Here is an 18,102-nt window from a genome sequence, read left to right as displayed (position 1 = left end):
GGAAGAAGAGTTGGGGCCAGCCTAGATTGAAGGCCCTCGGAGGCCGGGCTGGTGGGGCAGGAGGGGAGGAGGCTGGAAGGGGCTGCTGGCTGCTGGGAGCTCTGTGTGGGGTGTGCCTGGTGGGAAGGAGCCCCGCTCTGGGGGAAGGCTGCCTGGCTGGGCCAGAGGAAGCCTGTGCCGAGCAGCCAGGAGAGCTCGGCCTGCTGGCCAGGCAGGGTCCCGCCCACGGGAAGTGCGGAAGGGTTCATGCTGCAGAAGAGTGACCTCACCTTTCTTTGGAGTCCCACAACCATGGGTGCTCCTCGTTAGTCCCTCCCCTGTTGCACCTCCACACCTGCGGCCCCAGGCCCTGCACCCAGAGCTGCTCTCCACGCAGGCTGAGCATAGTGGTCTGGCTTCCTGCTGGTGCTGGTGGCCGAGCAGGCCCAATAGTGGGCATTCTTCCTACCCAACCGACAGGGAGGGGCGGAGAGCTTGGCCCAGTGACCCAGCTGCTCTCATCTAGCCGAGACCGCTGAAAGTGCCTCAGGGGACTCAGGGAGACAGGGCTCCGAGGGGGAGCAGCTGGGGGAGGTCCCAGTGGTGATGGGCTGTGGGCAGGGAGCACCAGCTGCCTCCACACCCCCCATCCTATGTGTCCTCCTCTGGCTTCCGCTGCTGTGGGCCTAGCTTTGCTGAGGCGTGAGCCTGCCTCGGGGCTGGAGGCCAACTGGGGGTGAGAGGAGAGAGTCCTCCTGGGTTCAGGCTAGGACTTGGGTCAAGCAAAGGCCAGGGGAGTGAGCGGCCGGGGCCTGGGGCTGGCAGCCGAGGGGGGAGCTGAGAGCGGAGTCTGGATCGCCGTTTGCTGAGGTGAGGCCCTGCAGATCGGAGGCCACAGGAAGTCGTCCTTGCCAAGTGGGTGTCGGTGCAGCCTATAGGTGCCCGTGCTGAGGCTGCGGGGAGTGCCCAGCTCTGTGGTCCTTAGCCTGTCCCAGCATGGCGGTTGCTGAAGAGAGCACTGGACCGGCCAGAGACCTGGATTACGGTTGTGGGCCAGCAAGGCCTCACTTTCTCCATTTGTGAATCTCTGTCCTGCCCAAGTCTGACTCAGTAAGGAAATGCAAACCAAATCCTTTGTAAATCAAGGGCTGTGCAAGTGGGTGGGACCTTGAGATCACTTGCTGTGGTATATATGGGGAAACTGAGTCCCAGAGAGGGAAAGATGCTTGTCAGGTTCACACCTGACCTCCGGGGCAGAGCTAAGCACGTCTGTCACACCACACTGTGCCCTAGAAGAGACTCTGAGCCCCAGGCGAGCCAGAGAGGCCAGGAGGGGCTGGTGCCGGGAGGCCGAGTGTCATGGGCTTGAAACACCCGAGGGCTGGACACCCAGATGGACTCTCAGTGACCAAGCTGCAGCTCTGTAGGCTCTGTAGTTTACGAAGGGCTTCTAGGCAGAACCTCCCCATTTTTCCTAATTTGGGGAAAAAAAAAAAAAATCAGAAGAGTACAGAAGAGTAATACGGCAAAGCCCTGGGGACCTGCTGCCTCATGTGAGTAAAGGATGACATTCAACATCCCTGCGGGAACCTCTCGCAGCCCCGGCTCCTCTGGTTTCCTTGATTCATTTGTAAGATCTTAATATTGATTGTTTGGGTCATTGATGCCGCTGCACAGGCTGGTGTGCTGAGCTGAGCCTTCAGTACTCCCTTTTGACTCTGAAATTCCAAGATTTCAGAAATGGTCTGGTTTAAAAAAAAAAAAAAGGAAGAAAAAAGCAGGCAAGCTCCTCTGTTCTCTTTAGGAGCACTGCGTTGGCCCTCATGCCACACAGAGGTGGCACCTGCAGCTGCTGAATGCTGGGCCCTTTGGGAGCTCTGGGACCAGGGCCGGTGGGCCAGGTCGGCAGGCCTGGGTGGGTGTGGCCCCCTGCTCGCCATCTCCCCCCACGACTGGCGGGGAAACGGTTCTGTGAAAGCCGCACGAGGATGTGACTGCGGCCTCCAGGGAAATCATGCTGAAATAAAGGCTTCTTGGCAGAGGTGGTGTTTTTTCTGCAGGACTGTCTGGCTTCATTAAGACTCATCCCATCAGGCCGGCAGCCGGCCTCTCCTCAACTGGGGACGACAGAGCTGGGCGGCAGGGCTCGGTGTTTTTCCACTTGAGGAGGGGCTGTGCCAGCGGCTCGGCTCGTGGGAAGCGATGGTGAGCCTCGTTCCCCTGCGGGCTTGGGGAGCGCCACAGGCAAGGGAGCTGCCCTCTCGCCTCTACTTCCCTTCTCAACTGGGGAAGTCGAGGTCCAGAGAAGGAGGGGCACTGGCCCAAGGCCCCTCTGGACCCGTTAGCAGAGCCAGGCTTGGAACCCAGGTCTGGTGGTCCCCAGGCCAGCTCTGGCAGCGTTTGACCCTGAAAGGGGGCAGAAAGGTCTGCAGTCATTCGCCAGCTTTCTTCTGATTCTTCTATAGGCTCAGACTAGCGTGCACATCAGGGTGGGCTGGAGAGCCTGTTTTGAGTTAATGATGGTAGAAACATCTTTTTAATCTGAAAGACTTAGGTAATTAAGCCCAACACAGGATGTATTACTTCCTGACGCCTATCGCCCATCCTTAGACAAATCCCGCACTTCTTCTGTGAGGTATTAGACTCTTTTAAAGAAACTTCTGTTGGTGCGAGAGCCCGGCCGGGTGCTAGGTTCGCGGTAGGGGTTGGATAAGCGCGTGCGTGACTGATGAAGGCGGTGCAGGACCGCCCTGGTCACCGAGGTGAAGGCAGACCCTGAGTGCCCCGGTGAACGTGGAGGCCGGCGATTCCCTACAGCGCCTCCCTCCTCCCTCTTGTCATCCGCACGCACCCCAGCCCTGAATCCCCTGTGGCTGGTTACCTGGCAGAAGGGCCGGGCGGGAATGATGCTTGGGGGCATCTGGCCCAGGGTCTGCATTTTGGACATTTCATCTCCTTGGAATCACAACCCACGGTAGCGGACTCCGTCATCCCCAGAGCTTGTTTCCTGCCCCACCCCCGTCCCGGTGACCATCAGTCGTGGCATTCCCACCTCCTGAGCACCCACGCCCATCCCCTTCCCGCCCCTTCCCAGGACTGGGGTGCCCTGCTCCTCAGCTGAGCTGTACAGCCAGTGCCTGAGCAGCTCTGCTGCTCTATCTTGCCCTCCCTCCAGTCCTCACTGTACGTCCTCACCACAGGCTCCTCTTACAGCACAGATGTGGCCAGGGCACTCCCCAGCCAAGTCCCTCGACAGGGGCAGGAGTGGGGCAAAGTTATGCCTGGATTGTATCCTCTGTCTAGAATGTCTATGCTGGAAAACCTCCAGACGGAGCTACCAGGTCACCTTCCAAACATTCACTATGTTCCACACCAACTTACTGAAGCAGGTACTGCTTGCCTGAAAGCTTCTCAGTGCAGCCGCAAATAAGATTTTAAAAACCAACATATATTAAGTACTTATCGCATGCCAGGCACTATTAGAAGCACTTCACACGTATTACTTCATTAATCATTAAAACCACCCTATGAAGGAGGTACTATTATTGTCCCCTTTTAAAAGGGGGAAACTGAGGCACAGAGACTAAGTGATTCACCCAAGGTCACACAGTTAGTAAAAACTGGACAAAGTGAAACAGCAGTGAGGGAAGGAGGAGAGTGTGGCGAGGTGGAACCAGCCATCTGGAGCTCCTGGTGTTGGGGACCAGCATCCCTTTGCCCCTGAGCCCATCTTTCCTGCACCTGCAACGCTATCAAGAGATCTGGCTCCTGGGCCCAGCCTATCTTCCAGGTCTCACAGGCTCTAATTACAGACCCTCTGAACGTCCGTGTTTCTACACAAAAGTTCTCATTCTTTTCATTGGCTTCCATTTAGTCTCTCCATCCTTCCCTGTGTCTTCTCCAGCATGCTCCCCCCCGTGTCAGCTCCAGACACAGCTTTCCAGAAAACAGTAGCACTGGGAGAAGTGCGGTGGTCGGGCCTGGGTTCCATTCCTGGCTCAAGGCCTTGGGGAAGCCCCTTGCCCTCGCTGGCCTTCTCCTCCCCACCCGGATCCTTTCTCCTTTGTCCAGTGGGCCCTGCTTTCCAGGCCCTCCTTGGTCCTTGCCAGCCTCTCCTGAATCCCAGAGCAATGTTTCCTCACCTTTGTTTTCGTAGTTGACAGTGGCCCAGGGCCAGTGCTTCCCGAATCTCAGGTGCCCGGTTCGCTGGTGGTGTGGTAGCTGTTTGCAGAGGAGCAGGCAGGCTTCCTGAGGCTGCAGACGTACCAGGCAGTCTGCGTTTAATTTCTCAAGTGGTTGAGTGCTTGTTTGTCTCATTGAGTTAGAAGGATTGCCTGGTGTCAGCGGCTTGTCGTCACTTTCACATCAGATATAGGGAGTTCACCATCCTGTGAACCCTCTGGCCACAGCCAAAGTGGGCACTTGACGTTTCCATAAAGACGACAGCAATGGGTACCCTTTCTTGAGCATTCTCCGCATGCCAGGCACTGGGCCATGGACCTTACACAGATCATCTCATTTAAAGCTCCCAACACGATGAGGGAGGTACTACTGCCCCAGCCAGTCTAGGGATGGGGAAACCGAGGGACCCTCTGTCACGTTGCCTCCCACTTTAAAGTCACTGGACCACAACAGCCTGGGTGCAGACGGCTGGCTCTGTGGCCCAGGGACTGGGCTGTGACCACGTGCTGCCCACCATGGTGACCTGTGTCCTGGTCTCCGGGTTCTCCTCTCCTACCCTGGGGAGGAAGGACAAACACCAGTTTTCACCCGCTCCCCACCCAGCAGCTCAGCCTAGAGCTTAGGGTACTTGGTGACTGAAAACATGGAAGCTCCTTCTACGTTGCTGGGAGCCCTGGCGTCAAAGCCCCTTTTATTGGTTAGGTAGTGAGACACTCAGATGCTTAGCCTGCCTTCGTAGGAATTTAAGAAAACTTCCCAGAATCCAGGGGTGGGCAAGAAGCACAGCTCTGTGGAGCCCTGGAGACGGAAAGAGCGTCTGTACGTGGCCGTTGCTGCTTCTGTCTTTCTCCTGGACTTCACGCACTAAGGGCCTCTTCATTACCGTTTTTATGGTAAGAGGTCTCTCTGCCATTTTTGACACCACTGGCTGCCTGTCCTTCTCCAGCCCTTTTGCTCCCAAGACTGTAACGGCCCGTCTCCGAGCTCTGCCCTTCCTGCCTGCCTCCCCTGCCTCTCCCACGCGCTGGAGTTCCACCGGGCTCCAGCCCTGGCCGCCGCCTCTGCCTTCCTCATCCTCTCTCTGGGAAATCTTAGCCACGTGGGGTGCCGAGGACCCCTCACATGCTGCTGGTTCGTAAGCCTCTACTCAGCCCGAGCCGCTCGCCTGGGCTTTAGAGAGACGGCTTCACCTGGGCGTCCCACGTGCACCTCCAACTGCCCCCCGTCCCCCGACCCCCGTCGTCCCACGTGCACCTCCAGCTGCCCCCCCGTGCCCCCCCGTCGTCCCGCGTGCACCTCCAGCTCCCCACCCCACCCCGTCCCTGCCCTGTGTTCCCCATTTCAGTTGGTGGCACCACCATGCACTCACCAAAGCCCAGCCGTCATCCCGAATCCTCCCTTTCCCACGTCCCCACGCCGTATGTCCAGGTAACCGGCCAGTCAGGCTACTTTCCCCTCAGCGCTCGTGGTCTGGTCTCCTATCCGCTGGGGGAGCGCGGGACACCTGCTTGAGTGAGCCGCTGTCTCCAGGGGCCTGGGTGTCGGGACTGGCCAAGGCTGGGCGGGGCAGGGCCGTGCCCCTGCCTGGGATGGCAGCAGTTGCGGTCTCAGTGCCCTGGGCTTTGTCAGAACCCTCAGCCTTTTCTTCCACCGCTCCGGGCCCTGCCGAGTGTCCAGAGGCCCCTTAGCTCCCGTGGGTGATTTCCTCAGCCTGCTCCTCCTCCAGCCCTGCCGGGGCCCCTCCCTCACAGCTCTTCCCTTGGTCTTCATCTGCAGAGGCCCTCCTCCCGGGCTCTGCCTGAACCCCTGGGCCGCAGGGCTCCGCTGGGCAGCAGAGGAAAGGACAGGCCATCTGCCACAGGGCTGCGCTGTCTCTGACGTCTGTCCTCATAGGCATAAACACACTTCCCTTTTCGTCCTCAGGCAGCTGCAGCCTTCAGACGCTCGTAGGACCCGCTGCCTGGCCCTGGCCATCGCGGACATTGTGTGGCGGGCTGGAGGCCACAAGAGAGCCGTGGTCACACTGTAAGTGCTTCCCTGGGCTGTGTTGCGACCGCTTCACCTTGGGCGGGCGCAGCTACAGGCCAGCTGGCTGTGCGCTTCCTGTCCTTGGGGAAATCGTCGTCTCACACAGGCCGTCTGGGCCTGAGGACCGTGTCTGTGCCCTCCCAGACCCCTGCCCTGTGCTCCAGGCCAGGAGGAGCCCAGAGAGTTGGCCTGATGTGCTGGGCAGCCCCACACCAGGGGAGGGCCAGCCCTCCACGTGGCTCCGGTCGAGAGGGGTCGGATCTGGGGACCCCTCTCTGCAGGGGGTGCTGGCGGATGTAACCTGCCTGAGAAAACCCATGCCCCCGCCCCGCCACCGGCAGCTTGCTCCCCTCTACATTTCTCTGATCCGGAGGCCTCGGAAAACAGCCTCTAGGTCGACCCAGTCATCTGTACTGCTCCCCCCAAAGCACGCTCCTATTTGCCCTGTCACTTGGATCCCCGTTCCGGTGAGGAGACTCACAGAGAGATGAGAGGTCAGCGGTGGAGCCAGCGCTGTCTTCTTCCCTGCTACCTCTGTCCTGCTGGTGGAGGATGCCATCCTCGTAATCTATGTGGATGGCCTGCCGGCTTTTCAGCCTGACCCTTCAGAGCGGAAGCATCACTTCATCCCAGCTGTGTGGCTAAGCTTTAGTAAAGGGAGTGCCCTTTGGATCCAAGGGCCACACCCTGGAAGGGGGCACAGTGGTCAGCAGAGCACAGTACTTAAGAGAAGAGACTCCAAAGGCTGACTCCCGGTGCTGTTGCTTATTGGCTCTGTGACCTTGACTAACTGACGCGACTTCTCTGTGCCTAGCCTGTTCACTCATCTGGAAAATAGGGGTGATAGTAATGATTACTTAATGGGGTGAATGTGAGAATTGAACGAGTCAACATACATAAAATGGTGTATAATGAATGACAATATCATCGATCAGTTTAAATAATTGATCCATATAAATAAGTGATAAATAATACTATGAAGCACTTAAGGTAAGGTCTGGCTCATACTAAGTTTCATGTCAGTGTTAGGTATTATCATCATTATCACTGTGGTTCTTATCGAGTGCTTGTCCTTGGTACCCATGTTCCAGGTAACTTACAAACCCTGGCCCTTAGGATCTGCATGGCAGCCTTGAGAGCATATGGGGCAAAAATTTAATCTCTCCTTACTTTACAGATTAGGAAACAGAAGCCCAGAGAGGGGGCGGTGGCTGGTCCAAGGCTGCACAGCAGGCTAATGTCATAGTGGCCCCAAACCCAAATGCAGCTTCTAGTCCAAGCCTTCCTGGGCCGCACGTGCAGGTGCTGTGTAAACAGATGTCCTCCAAGAGGACAGAGGCTGGACTTCCTCAAGTCCCTAAAACACGAAGGGCAAGTGAGCATTCCTTAGTCTGGAAGCCTGCTCGTCAGTGGGTGAGAGGCAGACTTCCTGCTACCAGGATTTGGGTTTGGTTATTACCGAGCTCTCCTTCGGCTGTCTTTTTTCCATCCCATATTAGCACTGGCACCTCCACCCCCTCCCGTTTAGTGGAGTTCTCCGGACCCGGCCTAGCGGGTGAGTTCAAAGCGGGGAAACGAGGTGCGCTTGGCTCCCTTCTTTCCTCTGGACCACCTTCTGGTTTGTCCTCATTGAGCAGCCCGTGTGGTTTTTGCCTTGGCTCTGGGGCATGTCTTCTCTCCGTGCAGAGACTCATGCATCTCCCTTTCCTTTTTAGGGCTTCGAGAACACAGCAGTTCAGTCCAACCGGGAAATACAAAGCAGATGGAGTCTTAGAAACAGTACGGCTTTCTGGAAAATTATCACGCAACCTTTGGCTTTGTTTGGGGACAGTCTCCTTTCATATAAGTAAATCCTTCCTCAGTTGGGGATGGGCCAGCCTTCCCTGTGGCCCAGGCCAGCAGAATCCTCCACCTGGGATTGGGGTGCGGGCAGAGGTGGGGGCCTTTGGGATGAGCTCTGGCCAGAACTGGCTTTATGGCCAAAAGGCCGATGGGCGCCCTGTCATGTTGAGCTTGTACAGAACCTGACGTCCCTCCAGCATTCGGTACACCATGCCTTTTGGCTAAACTCCAGCCTTCCCCATGTCCCCCTTTATGTCATAGCATCCTCTCTGGGATTGCTATGAGAGGGTAGTGGGGATGCAAGGGAGAGGAAGTTAGAGAACAGAGAAGAGCTTTGATGGACGGAGCACCAGCTGGAAAGCCAGACCCAAGTAAGACAAAGGACAGGAGAGAAATGAGAGACATGCGAAAATGCGGAAACTATGACACTTTACCACAAATTAACCTCCTCTTCACTGAGGATTTTTGTTTTACTTAGCTTGTTTCCTTTGACCTTTTGGGCATGTGTGGCCCTGGGATCTTAATTAAGCATCTCACTTTGTTGGATGTTATCTGTGAAAGTGTTTTTTTCTGACCTGCATGAGAAAGCACAGGAGGCTCATAACCACTGCTTTGCACTGAACTCAGGACACTGCCTGCTGGGCTTAGAACAGGCCTGGTGATGGCGACCTGGGTGGGTCACCCACCCTGTACTCCCCTGTCCCCCCACCCTCCCCGCCCCCAAGGTGCTCCTCAGATATCTGTGACTAGCCCGCAGGGTGCAGCCCCGCCCGTCAGGGCCATCCATGCATGATGCTGGCTCTGTGGCTTTAGTCCCATGATGTCTCCAATCCTGGGGCCTCTAAAGGCAGGCCCAGTGTTGCTGCAGGGCGGGAGCCCCAGAGACCCCAGCTGGGCCCTGCAGCCTTTAAATCACACACAGGTGTAGGAGTGCCTCTCCACCCCCGCTCCCGAGGTCGCCGCTCTCTGACTGCAGGGACATTCCCCAGTGGGGTCTTGCAGCTGCTGAAGTTAGGGCCACAGAAACTAATCCAGCACGGGGGACCGTCCACCGGGCTTGGGCAGTTCACCCTGTGTGCTTGTGTTTCCCAGCTCATACTCCACAGTTTGACCTGCTACGAGGAGCTGGTGACTTTTCTTCAACAGAGCGTCCATCAGGTATGAACAATGGTTTAGTTTGTGGGATGTGCGTTGCTAAGCTTCTGCTTTCTTTGTGGGAGACATGCTGGTGAACTGCGGTTGTTCCCCGTTCATCCCCACCCTGGGGTAGTGGGGCGATGTCGGCTGGAGAAGAGTGGGCTTGGGGGCAGAGGGTCCGACCTCTGCCACTATGTCCTGGAGGGCTGGCCATGGCTACAGGTAAAGAGAGCCGCTGCAGCGGGGGCTGCAGAAGCAGGGATGGAGCGGGGTCAGGCAGAAGGGGAGCAGCTATCAGACTGCGGTTATGAGAGCTTTCTCTCTGTCCGAGGGCAAGCAGCTACCTCTGCAGGTAAAGAACACTTCGTCAGTGAGTGGGGCTCAGCACCACCTGGGGAGGTGACCAGGACATGGGTTCCTGGGCTGGGTTGGAGGTCTGAGCACCGTTGATGGAGATCCTGACAGTAGAGGACCTTGCTTGGTGTCCCGGGAGGCAGGGCTGGGCCCGGAGGGACCTCCGGAGCATCCTGTCTACTGGAGGAGAGCTGAGCACCTGCTCCAGCCTGTGAGATGGGGTGGAACCCAGCCAGGGCCTGGGAGCAGCCCATCAGAGGGCTGAGGGAATTCAGAGTTGGGCTGTAGCCTTGGGGCTTTGTGGAGGAGGTCGTTGAATGCTCCCGGGGTGGGTGAAGAACATTGTCTCTGGAGCCGTCAGCGTCAGCGGGTGTTTGCATCTAGGTTACACCCCTCAGTAGCTCTGTGACCTTGGGCAACTTACTGGAGCCTCTGTGCCTCAGTTTCCGCCTGTGTACCATGTGGATGATGGCAACGGTGCCTGCCTCAGAGCGCTGTGCAAAGCGCCTGGAGCCCCCGTGTCCTGCTCCGTGTTCCCGGTGGTCACTAGCTTTCGTTGTGGGTGTTTCATCACCATGGTGATGATCACTTAAGGCAACCTTGAGATGGGTTAGTTGTAGACAGGTAGAGACGGGAGGGAAGCATGGCAGAGGGAAGCATCCAGAGCCAAGGGATTTTGCTTTCTGCGCCAGCCTGTCCCGCAGGTGCGTGGGAGGGGCTCTGATGTAGGAGGGGTCCTGGCCTTGGCGCTGGGAGTCCTGGGCTGGCTGTCACTTGTTCCCGTCCCTGGCTTTCTCTGGTTCTTCGTGAGCATAGCCCAGTGGGCAGACTGTAGATGCAGCGTGCTCACCACCGGCTCAGGGCCATGGGGGGCCTGGAGCAGAGACCCCGGCACCTCCTCTGGCTTATTCCTTGGTCACAAGTGGCCTCAGGAAAGTCACTGGGCTTCAGTGGCCTCATCTGGAAAGTGGAAGATGGAGCAGTTAGCGGGTAACTTCCAGCTCTTCACTGTCCAACTGTGATTCTTAAAGAAGAGCCTTAAACGCATGGGAAAGAATGTCTTCCAAATTAAGGACTAGGCAATTTAAATAAGCAGAAAGGACACCTTTTATTAAACATACCAGAGCAGTGTGAGAATACAGCAATGCAATGCATCTGAGAGACGAGCAAATCCTGACAGCATCAGTGTGCATTCAGGGAGGCCAGGACCAAGGGCACCTGTGTTCACACTGTCAGGTGAAGCAGAGCTGGGGGAGGGAAGCCCTGTGGGGCAAAGGAGGGGCCCTGGGGTGATTGCTCACATGACCCCAGGATCTGAGGCCCCATCATTGCCCCTGAGGCCCTGGGGTGGCCCTTCAGCACCAAGATCGTCTACATCCTTGTCTACAGATGGGATCTCCCTCCTCCCTTGGCCTGTACCCCCAGGGTTTCGATGAAGCCCAAGCAAGACAGTGAGTGTGAAAGAGGTTCTGAGAGTGGGACCCTCGCCAGGGGCGGGAGCCACCTACTTCCTGCCACACCTCTGGGCTCAGAGCAATTCCCCCTCCTCTCCTGGCCTTGGTTCCTGGGTACGAGCGGTCACCATTTGGCCCTCGCTCTGGAAGGCGTTGTTTCCCCCTGCAGTTGAAATTATGTTTTTGCTGGAAGCCGTTGAGCTGCCTCAGCACTACCCTCACCAAATTCATTTTTCATGGTCTGGGCCTAGGAGGGGTTCCTCGTGCCAGGCCTGGAAATGAACACTGAACCACGTCTGCCCAAAATAAACAGCCTCCTTGCTGTGTTTTCATTACCGCTCACCCTCCTGGTGAGACGTCTGGCTGCCGCCCCCTGCGAATGGGGGGATGCTCCCGCCCATGCCTCCCACTGGGGTTCTTGGTGGACTCAGGTCTGTCCCGGGCCAGAGCAGCTCGGTGGAACGACCCCTTCTTCCCAAGCGGTACTAGACATTTTTCCAGACCCTGCTGGTGGGTTCTGGCCCAGTTGCCTGCCTGGACTCTCCTTTCAGTGCAGGCACTTTGCCCTGTGGCCTTCCATGGCTTGGCAGCTGGAATTTGATGAGATAATTTTATAATAATAAATGTTTTAAAAACAAAATTGGATATTGGTGCCATTCAGTCGTGTTCCGGCAAGGGCCAGAGGCCCCAGGTGGGGGTCATGTCCCCGCCCTCTGCAGTCTCACCTAACCTGTCCATACACAGGGGCATATCCACGACTCAGGATGAGGTCCCCTTGGACGTGTCCCAAGGACTGGAAAATGCTGGCCTGAGTATAATAATAGTTCTCCACGTTTACACAGAAAGTTGGCTTATAGCGGGAGACTGTGTTCCTTACTTCATTGCAGTCCTGCGAGTAGGCAGGCACGGCAGTGGGGAAAACAGACCCAGAAAGTGCCGTGGCCTCCCCAGGACAATGTGCAAGTCCACAGCAGAAGTAGGTAGGCATTTCAGAAGGGGAAACTGAGACTGAGAGAGCTTTGTCACTCCTTGAGACAACAGACAAGACTGTAGTAGAGCTCTGACAAGGGCACTGGTGGCCCGAGTCCTCCCAGGCCTCTGTCCCCCTGCGCGGGGACATCCGCATTACTCTTTGCAATTGTCAGAGCACTTCCACCGACCTGGCCTCATAGGACATGCAGCATAACCTAAGGAAACATGCAAGGGAGGTATTTGTTATCCTCATTTTGCAAATGGGAAACTGAGGACAACAGAGGTGAAGTGACTGGCCTGAGATCACAGAATTAAGATGACGTTGATTTAAGATTATTGTTGATTCATTCATTCCATTTCTGCTTCCAAAAAAAGATTTAAAGGTACTTATTAAAAAAAATGATGTCCTCGGGGTTTTTTCTGTGCTCCAGCCACGGTAAACCTTCCCTCTGTTGCCTCTGGGCCTTTGCATGTACTTCTCCTCTCACCTGGAACAACGTTCCCTTTTCTGATTCCTCCTTGTCCCTTGGGCTTCTGTCTAGACATCACTTCCTCCGGAAAGCCTTCCTTGACGCTCCCTCCTTCCCTGAGCCCTAAGTCTGCATTGAAGGCCCTTCCTGTGTGTTTCCAGGGAACCTTGTTTTTCCCATCAGTGCAGAGCCCCTTCCCCACTTTTTTAAAGTTGCTTATTATTCTCTCTTTCCTGAGTTACTTCTCGTGAGGGCAGATCTGTGTCCACCTTGTTCACAGGTATAGCTTTAGCAGGGAGCATCCTCTTGGCACAAAAAGTTCAGGCAGTAATTTTTTTTTCTTGAATGACTGACTAATTGAATTATTGGGTGAAAATAAAGACTATATACATATATAATATTTAGAAAATATAAATCTATATTTTTAATTGAAGTATAGTTCATTTACAATATTATATTAGTTGCAGGTGTACAACATAGTGATTCAATATTTTTATAGATTATACTCCATTTAAAGTTATTATAAAATAATGACTATATTTCCCTGTGCTGTACAATATGTCCATGTTGCTTATTTATTTTATACATAATAGTTTGTGCCTCTTAATCCCTACCCCTATCCTACCCCTCCCCCTTTCCCTCTCCCCACTGGTAACGACTAATTTGTTCTCTATATCTGTGTCTGTTTTTCTTTTGTTGTATTAATTCATTTGTTTTAATCTATTTATAGATTCCACATATAAGTGATAACATACAGTATTTGTCTTCCCTTGATAAAGTCTATATTTTGAGGAAAAGAAAAGATAATTCTATCAGAAGTTTGAGCTAAAATAATTTGAGTAGTTTGAACATCATATTTGGCTCTGAGCTTCCTGGCAGCCAAGGCAAAATGGAAATATGATAAGTTATATGATTCTCATTGTTCCAGGAAAGTAAGCTTTCTTTTTTAGTTTTAAGTTAGAAAAGAAACTGATCACCCCATAAGGAACACTGACTATTGTAACAGGCAGCATCTTCAACAACAGTTCCAAAAGTGGTATCGTCCCCATAGTGGGATGAGTAAGGCCTTCACACTCATTTGCAGCCAGGAGATGGTGTTCCTTCAGGAAGCAGAAATGACATAGTCCATCCCAGTAATCTGTGGCCTGCTGGGCTCACTGGACACGTGGGCAGTGAGGACTCAGCATCATACTAACAGCTAACACAGGTGTCAGGCCCTGTTTGAAGTGCTTTACAAGGATGATCTCACTTAATCTTCATAACAACCTCATGAGGATGGGTCCTATTTTTATTATCTTTGTTTTACAGATGAGGAGATGGGACAGAGAAGTTAACAAATGTCCCTGTGGTCACATAGCTAGGAGTGGCAGAGCCGGGATGTAAACCCAGGCAGCCAGGCCCCAGGTTCCGGGCTCCAAACCAGGGTCGAGACTAGGGGAAGATGGGAAGACGAGTGAGGTGCTCCCCAAATTCAAAGGGGTCCCCGAAACCTTAGTAATCAGCATAAATAATATTTTAGTGCAATAGTTTCAAACTATTAAAATTAATCTCAAAAAATCCGCAATGAACAAAAAAAATTTGAAATGACGGGATCTGCTCTTGCACTCGCCATGCTCACCTCACTGGCACCTCCCCACCCGGCTCTCCTCCACCCTGCTCTCTGCTACTCTCTGCCCAGTGCAGTTCTTAGGATCCCTTAGGAGTTAGGGATTTGGAATCAGACGGAGTCCCCTGGATACCCATTGGGCTGCTGGCAAGCTGTGTGACCTCGGGCCAGTCACTCAATTTCTGAGCTCCAGTTTCCTCACATGGCAGAGGGCGGTAGTAACAGTATTTATAGGCCACTGCTGTCCGTGAGCTTCTGGGACTCGGAGGTCGTGGGGTGTTCCTCGGCGGGCGGGCACTGCATCTGCTCCGTTGTCATTCAGGCTGGTGCACTCCTCATCCCTTAGGGAGTCTGGTTAGTGAGACCTGCATGGGATCTGCCATGGGGCTACCTGGCGACCTCTGGGACCTGGCTGGAAGCAGCTGGCTCGGGGTCAGGCTGCTCCCTGGGTCGTGGTCCCCAAGGAAGTGAGAGGAGGGAGGTGCAGACACTTGATGGGTTCTCATTCCTCTCTCCTCTTCCCAGTTTGAAGCAGGCCCCTACGGATGTGTCCTGCTCACCCTGTCGGCCATCCTGTCCAGGTCCACAGAGCTGTGAGTATCTTCCTCATTCAATTCTGGGAGCCGGGCTTGTCTGTCTGGTTCACTGCTGCCTCCCCAGAGCCCAGGGCAGAGCTGGGCACACAGTGGGTGCGTAGTGAGCATGGATGAATGAAGCCGTGGACTAGGGGCAGTTGACTGGACAGGGGAGAGAGAACAGTTACATTCTTCGTACATGTGTGTTCAGTGCTACCTTCTCCTCCGTCTCCCCACGTGTGCTGGGGAGTGCACGGGATTCAGATCCAAAGGACCCCCCAAAGAGCTTACAGCCTCCCTGGTGTCCCAGCGGCACTGCAACGGGCGCGTACTTGAGCACACACGTGGACTCCCTCGAGACACGTGCGGGGACATAAGAACTGGGAGATCACTGAGGGCCCTGTGAACTTGCTGTAGGCCAAGGCAGTCCCGAAGGCTTCAAGGTTCGTGTCTAGGGCCAACCCTGAGGAGCTGAGTGTGCCCCGGGGCCTTGGAGGCCGGGGGAGCAGGGAGGCTGGGTCCCCGGCTTGGACTCCATGCATCCTTAATCAGATGCGGCCTCCCGGGCTGCCCGAGAGCTGGAGTTCCGCCGTCACCCTCATTCCCTAGGAGCTTTCTAGGCCTCTTTTCTGTATTTGTCACCTGGGCATTATGTCACTAGTGAGGGTAGCAGATTAATAGCACATTAATAGGTTTGTAAAGTACAATCGATTGCCCCATCCACTTCCAAGCACAGCGCAGACCCCAGAGGGCGTGGAGACCTGGGGGAATGAATTTGCACTTTGCAGGGGTGTGTGGTGTTGGGGAAGATTTGGGAACAGCTCTGAGCAGGCGGGCCCTGGGAACTGGGGAGGCGGAAAGAGTAGTCATGGGGAGCCCAGGCTGGGGAGGCCCGGCAGAAGGGGACGCTTGCTCCCGACTCCTGGTCCTGGGCGGGCCCTGTCCAAGTTCCCCGTGGCCTCCGGTGTGGGTGGGAGGAGGAGGGCAGGGGCTCTGCAGCCTCGTGCTGCTAGCCTGCCTGCCGCTCGCTGCTACTGACCTTATTAAACGCATGTGTGTGCACTTTCTAATGGCATTTTTCTTCTAATCCTGCCATAATGATATGATTCATTCCTGGCCGGGCTCACGTGCACGGCGACCGTAAGCCGCCCTGCCTTCTCCCCTGGCCTGGGTTTGCTAATCCCTGGGCTGACGGGTGTGTGGGTGAGACCCTTGAGCTCCCTGAGGGGAAGCTGAGCTCTCAGGAGGGCCAGGCCCTTTAGCAATCCTCTTGGCCTCAGTTTCCCCATCTGTATGGGGGCCCCTTGGCTCTGAGGGTCAAGGTCTCTGTGCTCAGTGTCTCTGCTCTAGGTGCCACGGGGCTTGTCAGCCTGGGGGCCGGGCACCCTGTTCACACGCACGCTCCTTAGGGAGCTGCGCTGGCAGCCCTGCCCATCTGAGGGGCCTTCGGGGCCCCATGTCCAGGCTGTGCTTCACGTTGTCCAGAGCTAGAGCACTGGGGCTGTTTCTGCCGCCTCCCCGCCCCATCCAACCAAGCCACGCAGGGGTCAGTCCCTGCCTAGGTCGTGGCACCTGTGGGGCATCTGTGTCGGGGAGGCTACCTCGCTGGACCTGCACAGCCTCGTGCCCATGGGCCTGAAGTCACAGCGCTGCCATGCCCCTCGCCCTCCACCAGTCACAGACACACACGCGCACAGAGACACACAGATACACACAGACAGACACAGGCACAAAGAGACATACATAGACACAGAAAGAGACATACACAGAGACACATGGATACACACACAGACACACACAACACGGTGGGGGTCCCCTCCTTCCCCTTGTCCCCAGAGAGAATATATAAAGACAGTCTCTCCTGCTTAGGGCCCCCGAGGACCTTCCCTGAGTCCTGGAGGCCAGTGGTTCCGAAGCCTCCCAGGGCAGCGATGGGCAGCCTGGCCCCTGCCTTCCAGGAGGACCTGCACAGAGACCTGCTTTAGCATTGGCCCCGGCAGTGCTTTGGTGGGAGTTGTCTTACTCCTGTGGCCTCCCTTTCCCTTCTTCTGAGAAGACAACATAGAGGACATTCTCATCGGCAGTAAGAAGGATAGCAACCAGCATCTAGTAAGCTTCCTGTGTGCCGGATCCTTTGCTGGAGCATTTTACACGAGACGCATTTAATCCCCACGGCAACCCTGTTAGGGGTCACTATTGTGATCACCATCACCATCTCTGTCTTTCAAGTGAGGAAACGAGGCTCTGAGAGGCGAGTGACTTGCCCCAAAGTCACACAGCTCAACCCAGGCAGCCTGGTCCCAGACGGGGTTCTCTGGGTTTGCTGTTTAAGGACCTGAACTTGGGCATAAAACAGATTTGGTTTCAGGCCTGACTCCAAACTCCTTTGAGCTTGAGTTTCTTACTCTGTAAAATGAGGATGATAATTCCTGCCTCACAAGATTAAACGAAGAAATACATGTTGTGTGCTTGGCAGGCCTCGGATAGTGGCCGCTGCTGGTCCCATCCTCTCCCAGCTGTGCTCAGGAGCCTCTTGTGCCCCGTGCTGTCCTGTCTTGCCCTCAGTCTTGGCTTGGTGCCTCGTGGTGGAGACATAGCCACAGGGACGTCCTGCAATGGATGATGGGTCCTCCCTGGTGCCGGGAGACTGCTCTTAGGGGGAAGCCCCAGTTCTGCAAACACAGCTTAAAAACCACAGGACCAGGCGATCCCAAGGGCCTTCCTGCTCTGGGGTCCAGTTTTAGCTTTGCTGAACCCTTTGATACCATTTCAGGGTGATCTGGTGCTACTTTGGGCAGTTGGAAACGTGACCTGGTAGCCCAAAAAAGAGAGCAAGTCTCTCAAATCATATGCTGTTCGGCCAGGAGAAGCGGAGCTGGGGGAGGAGGGGCTGGGAAACGCAGCCGAACACAGTGTGAGTATGTGTGCATTTGTGTCAGGGCGTGTGTGGACGGGAGATGGGTGAGTCTGAGGGGCTGGTGTGAGATGATGTGGGTTTTGGTGGTTGTGTCTGAGATTGTGCGAAGGGTGACTTGATTGTGTGTGTGCGGGAGTGTGAGTCTGACTGAGCGCGTGGCCGTCCCTCCCTCCTAGCAAGGCTCTGAGACTCATGCCTGAGGCCCAGGGGCAGCTGTCACAACAGAGTCATTGCCTCCTGTCCACGGGCTGTCCCCAGCCCTGGGTGGAGCCAGGGTGAGGACGCCATGGGCAGACACAAATGCAGCGGAGTGCAGCCTGGACACTTCACCCTCAGAGGCTGAGAGGCTGAAAGAACAGTGGCAAAGCTGGCCTTTGAGTTTTGCTTACCCCAGGCTGAGTGCAAAGGCTTGAGAAGGTTTCATTATTTTCTGCTTGATTTCAAGCCATCTATTTTCTTTCCTAAGATCTCGAATTGCTTACAGTAAATTTCATACAGGCTTTCATGTTCTCCTAGTTCCCCTGCTTTCCAAACCGCATGGCCCAGAACTTTCCCCAGCTCATTCTCACAAGCCCCAAGGATGCCC

At 55.3% G+C, this 18,102-nt stretch overlaps 1 protein-coding gene and 1 long non-coding RNA gene across 2 annotated transcripts in view; one reads left to right on the top strand and one right to left on the bottom strand.

Annotated features, from left to right (window-relative positions):
• Positions 1–18,102, top strand: part of MINDY4 (MINDY lysine 48 deubiquitinase 4) — a 104,527-nt gene that overhangs the window by 67,952 nt on the left and 18,473 nt on the right. The window contains exons 10-13 of the mRNA XM_007175248.2: positions 6,085–6,186; positions 7,905–7,968; positions 9,124–9,189; positions 14,550–14,617. Of these exons, the coding sequence (XP_007175310.2) occupies positions 6,085–6,186; positions 7,905–7,968; positions 9,124–9,189; positions 14,550–14,617 (300 nt within the window). The remainder of the gene's footprint in view (positions 1–6,084; positions 6,187–7,904; positions 7,969–9,123; positions 9,190–14,549; positions 14,618–18,102) is intronic.
• Positions 1,238–6,074, bottom strand: LOC103018832 (uncharacterized). The gene is made up of 3 exons (XR_450406.3): positions 5,531–6,074; positions 4,122–4,718; positions 1,238–1,453 (listed from the first exon to the last, which is right to left on the bottom strand). It is a non-coding gene; the product is annotated as an uncharacterized LOC103018832 (long non-coding RNA).

The sequence above is a fragment of the Balaenoptera acutorostrata genome, chromosome 7 (genome assembly GCF_949987535.1).
Source record: "Balaenoptera acutorostrata chromosome 7, mBalAcu1.1, whole genome shotgun sequence".
Lineage (NCBI taxonomy): Eukaryota > Metazoa > Chordata > Mammalia > Artiodactyla > Balaenopteridae > Balaenoptera > Balaenoptera acutorostrata.
The sequence above is the reverse complement of the archived record's forward strand: the minus strand, read 5'-3'. Positions and strand labels throughout refer to the sequence as shown.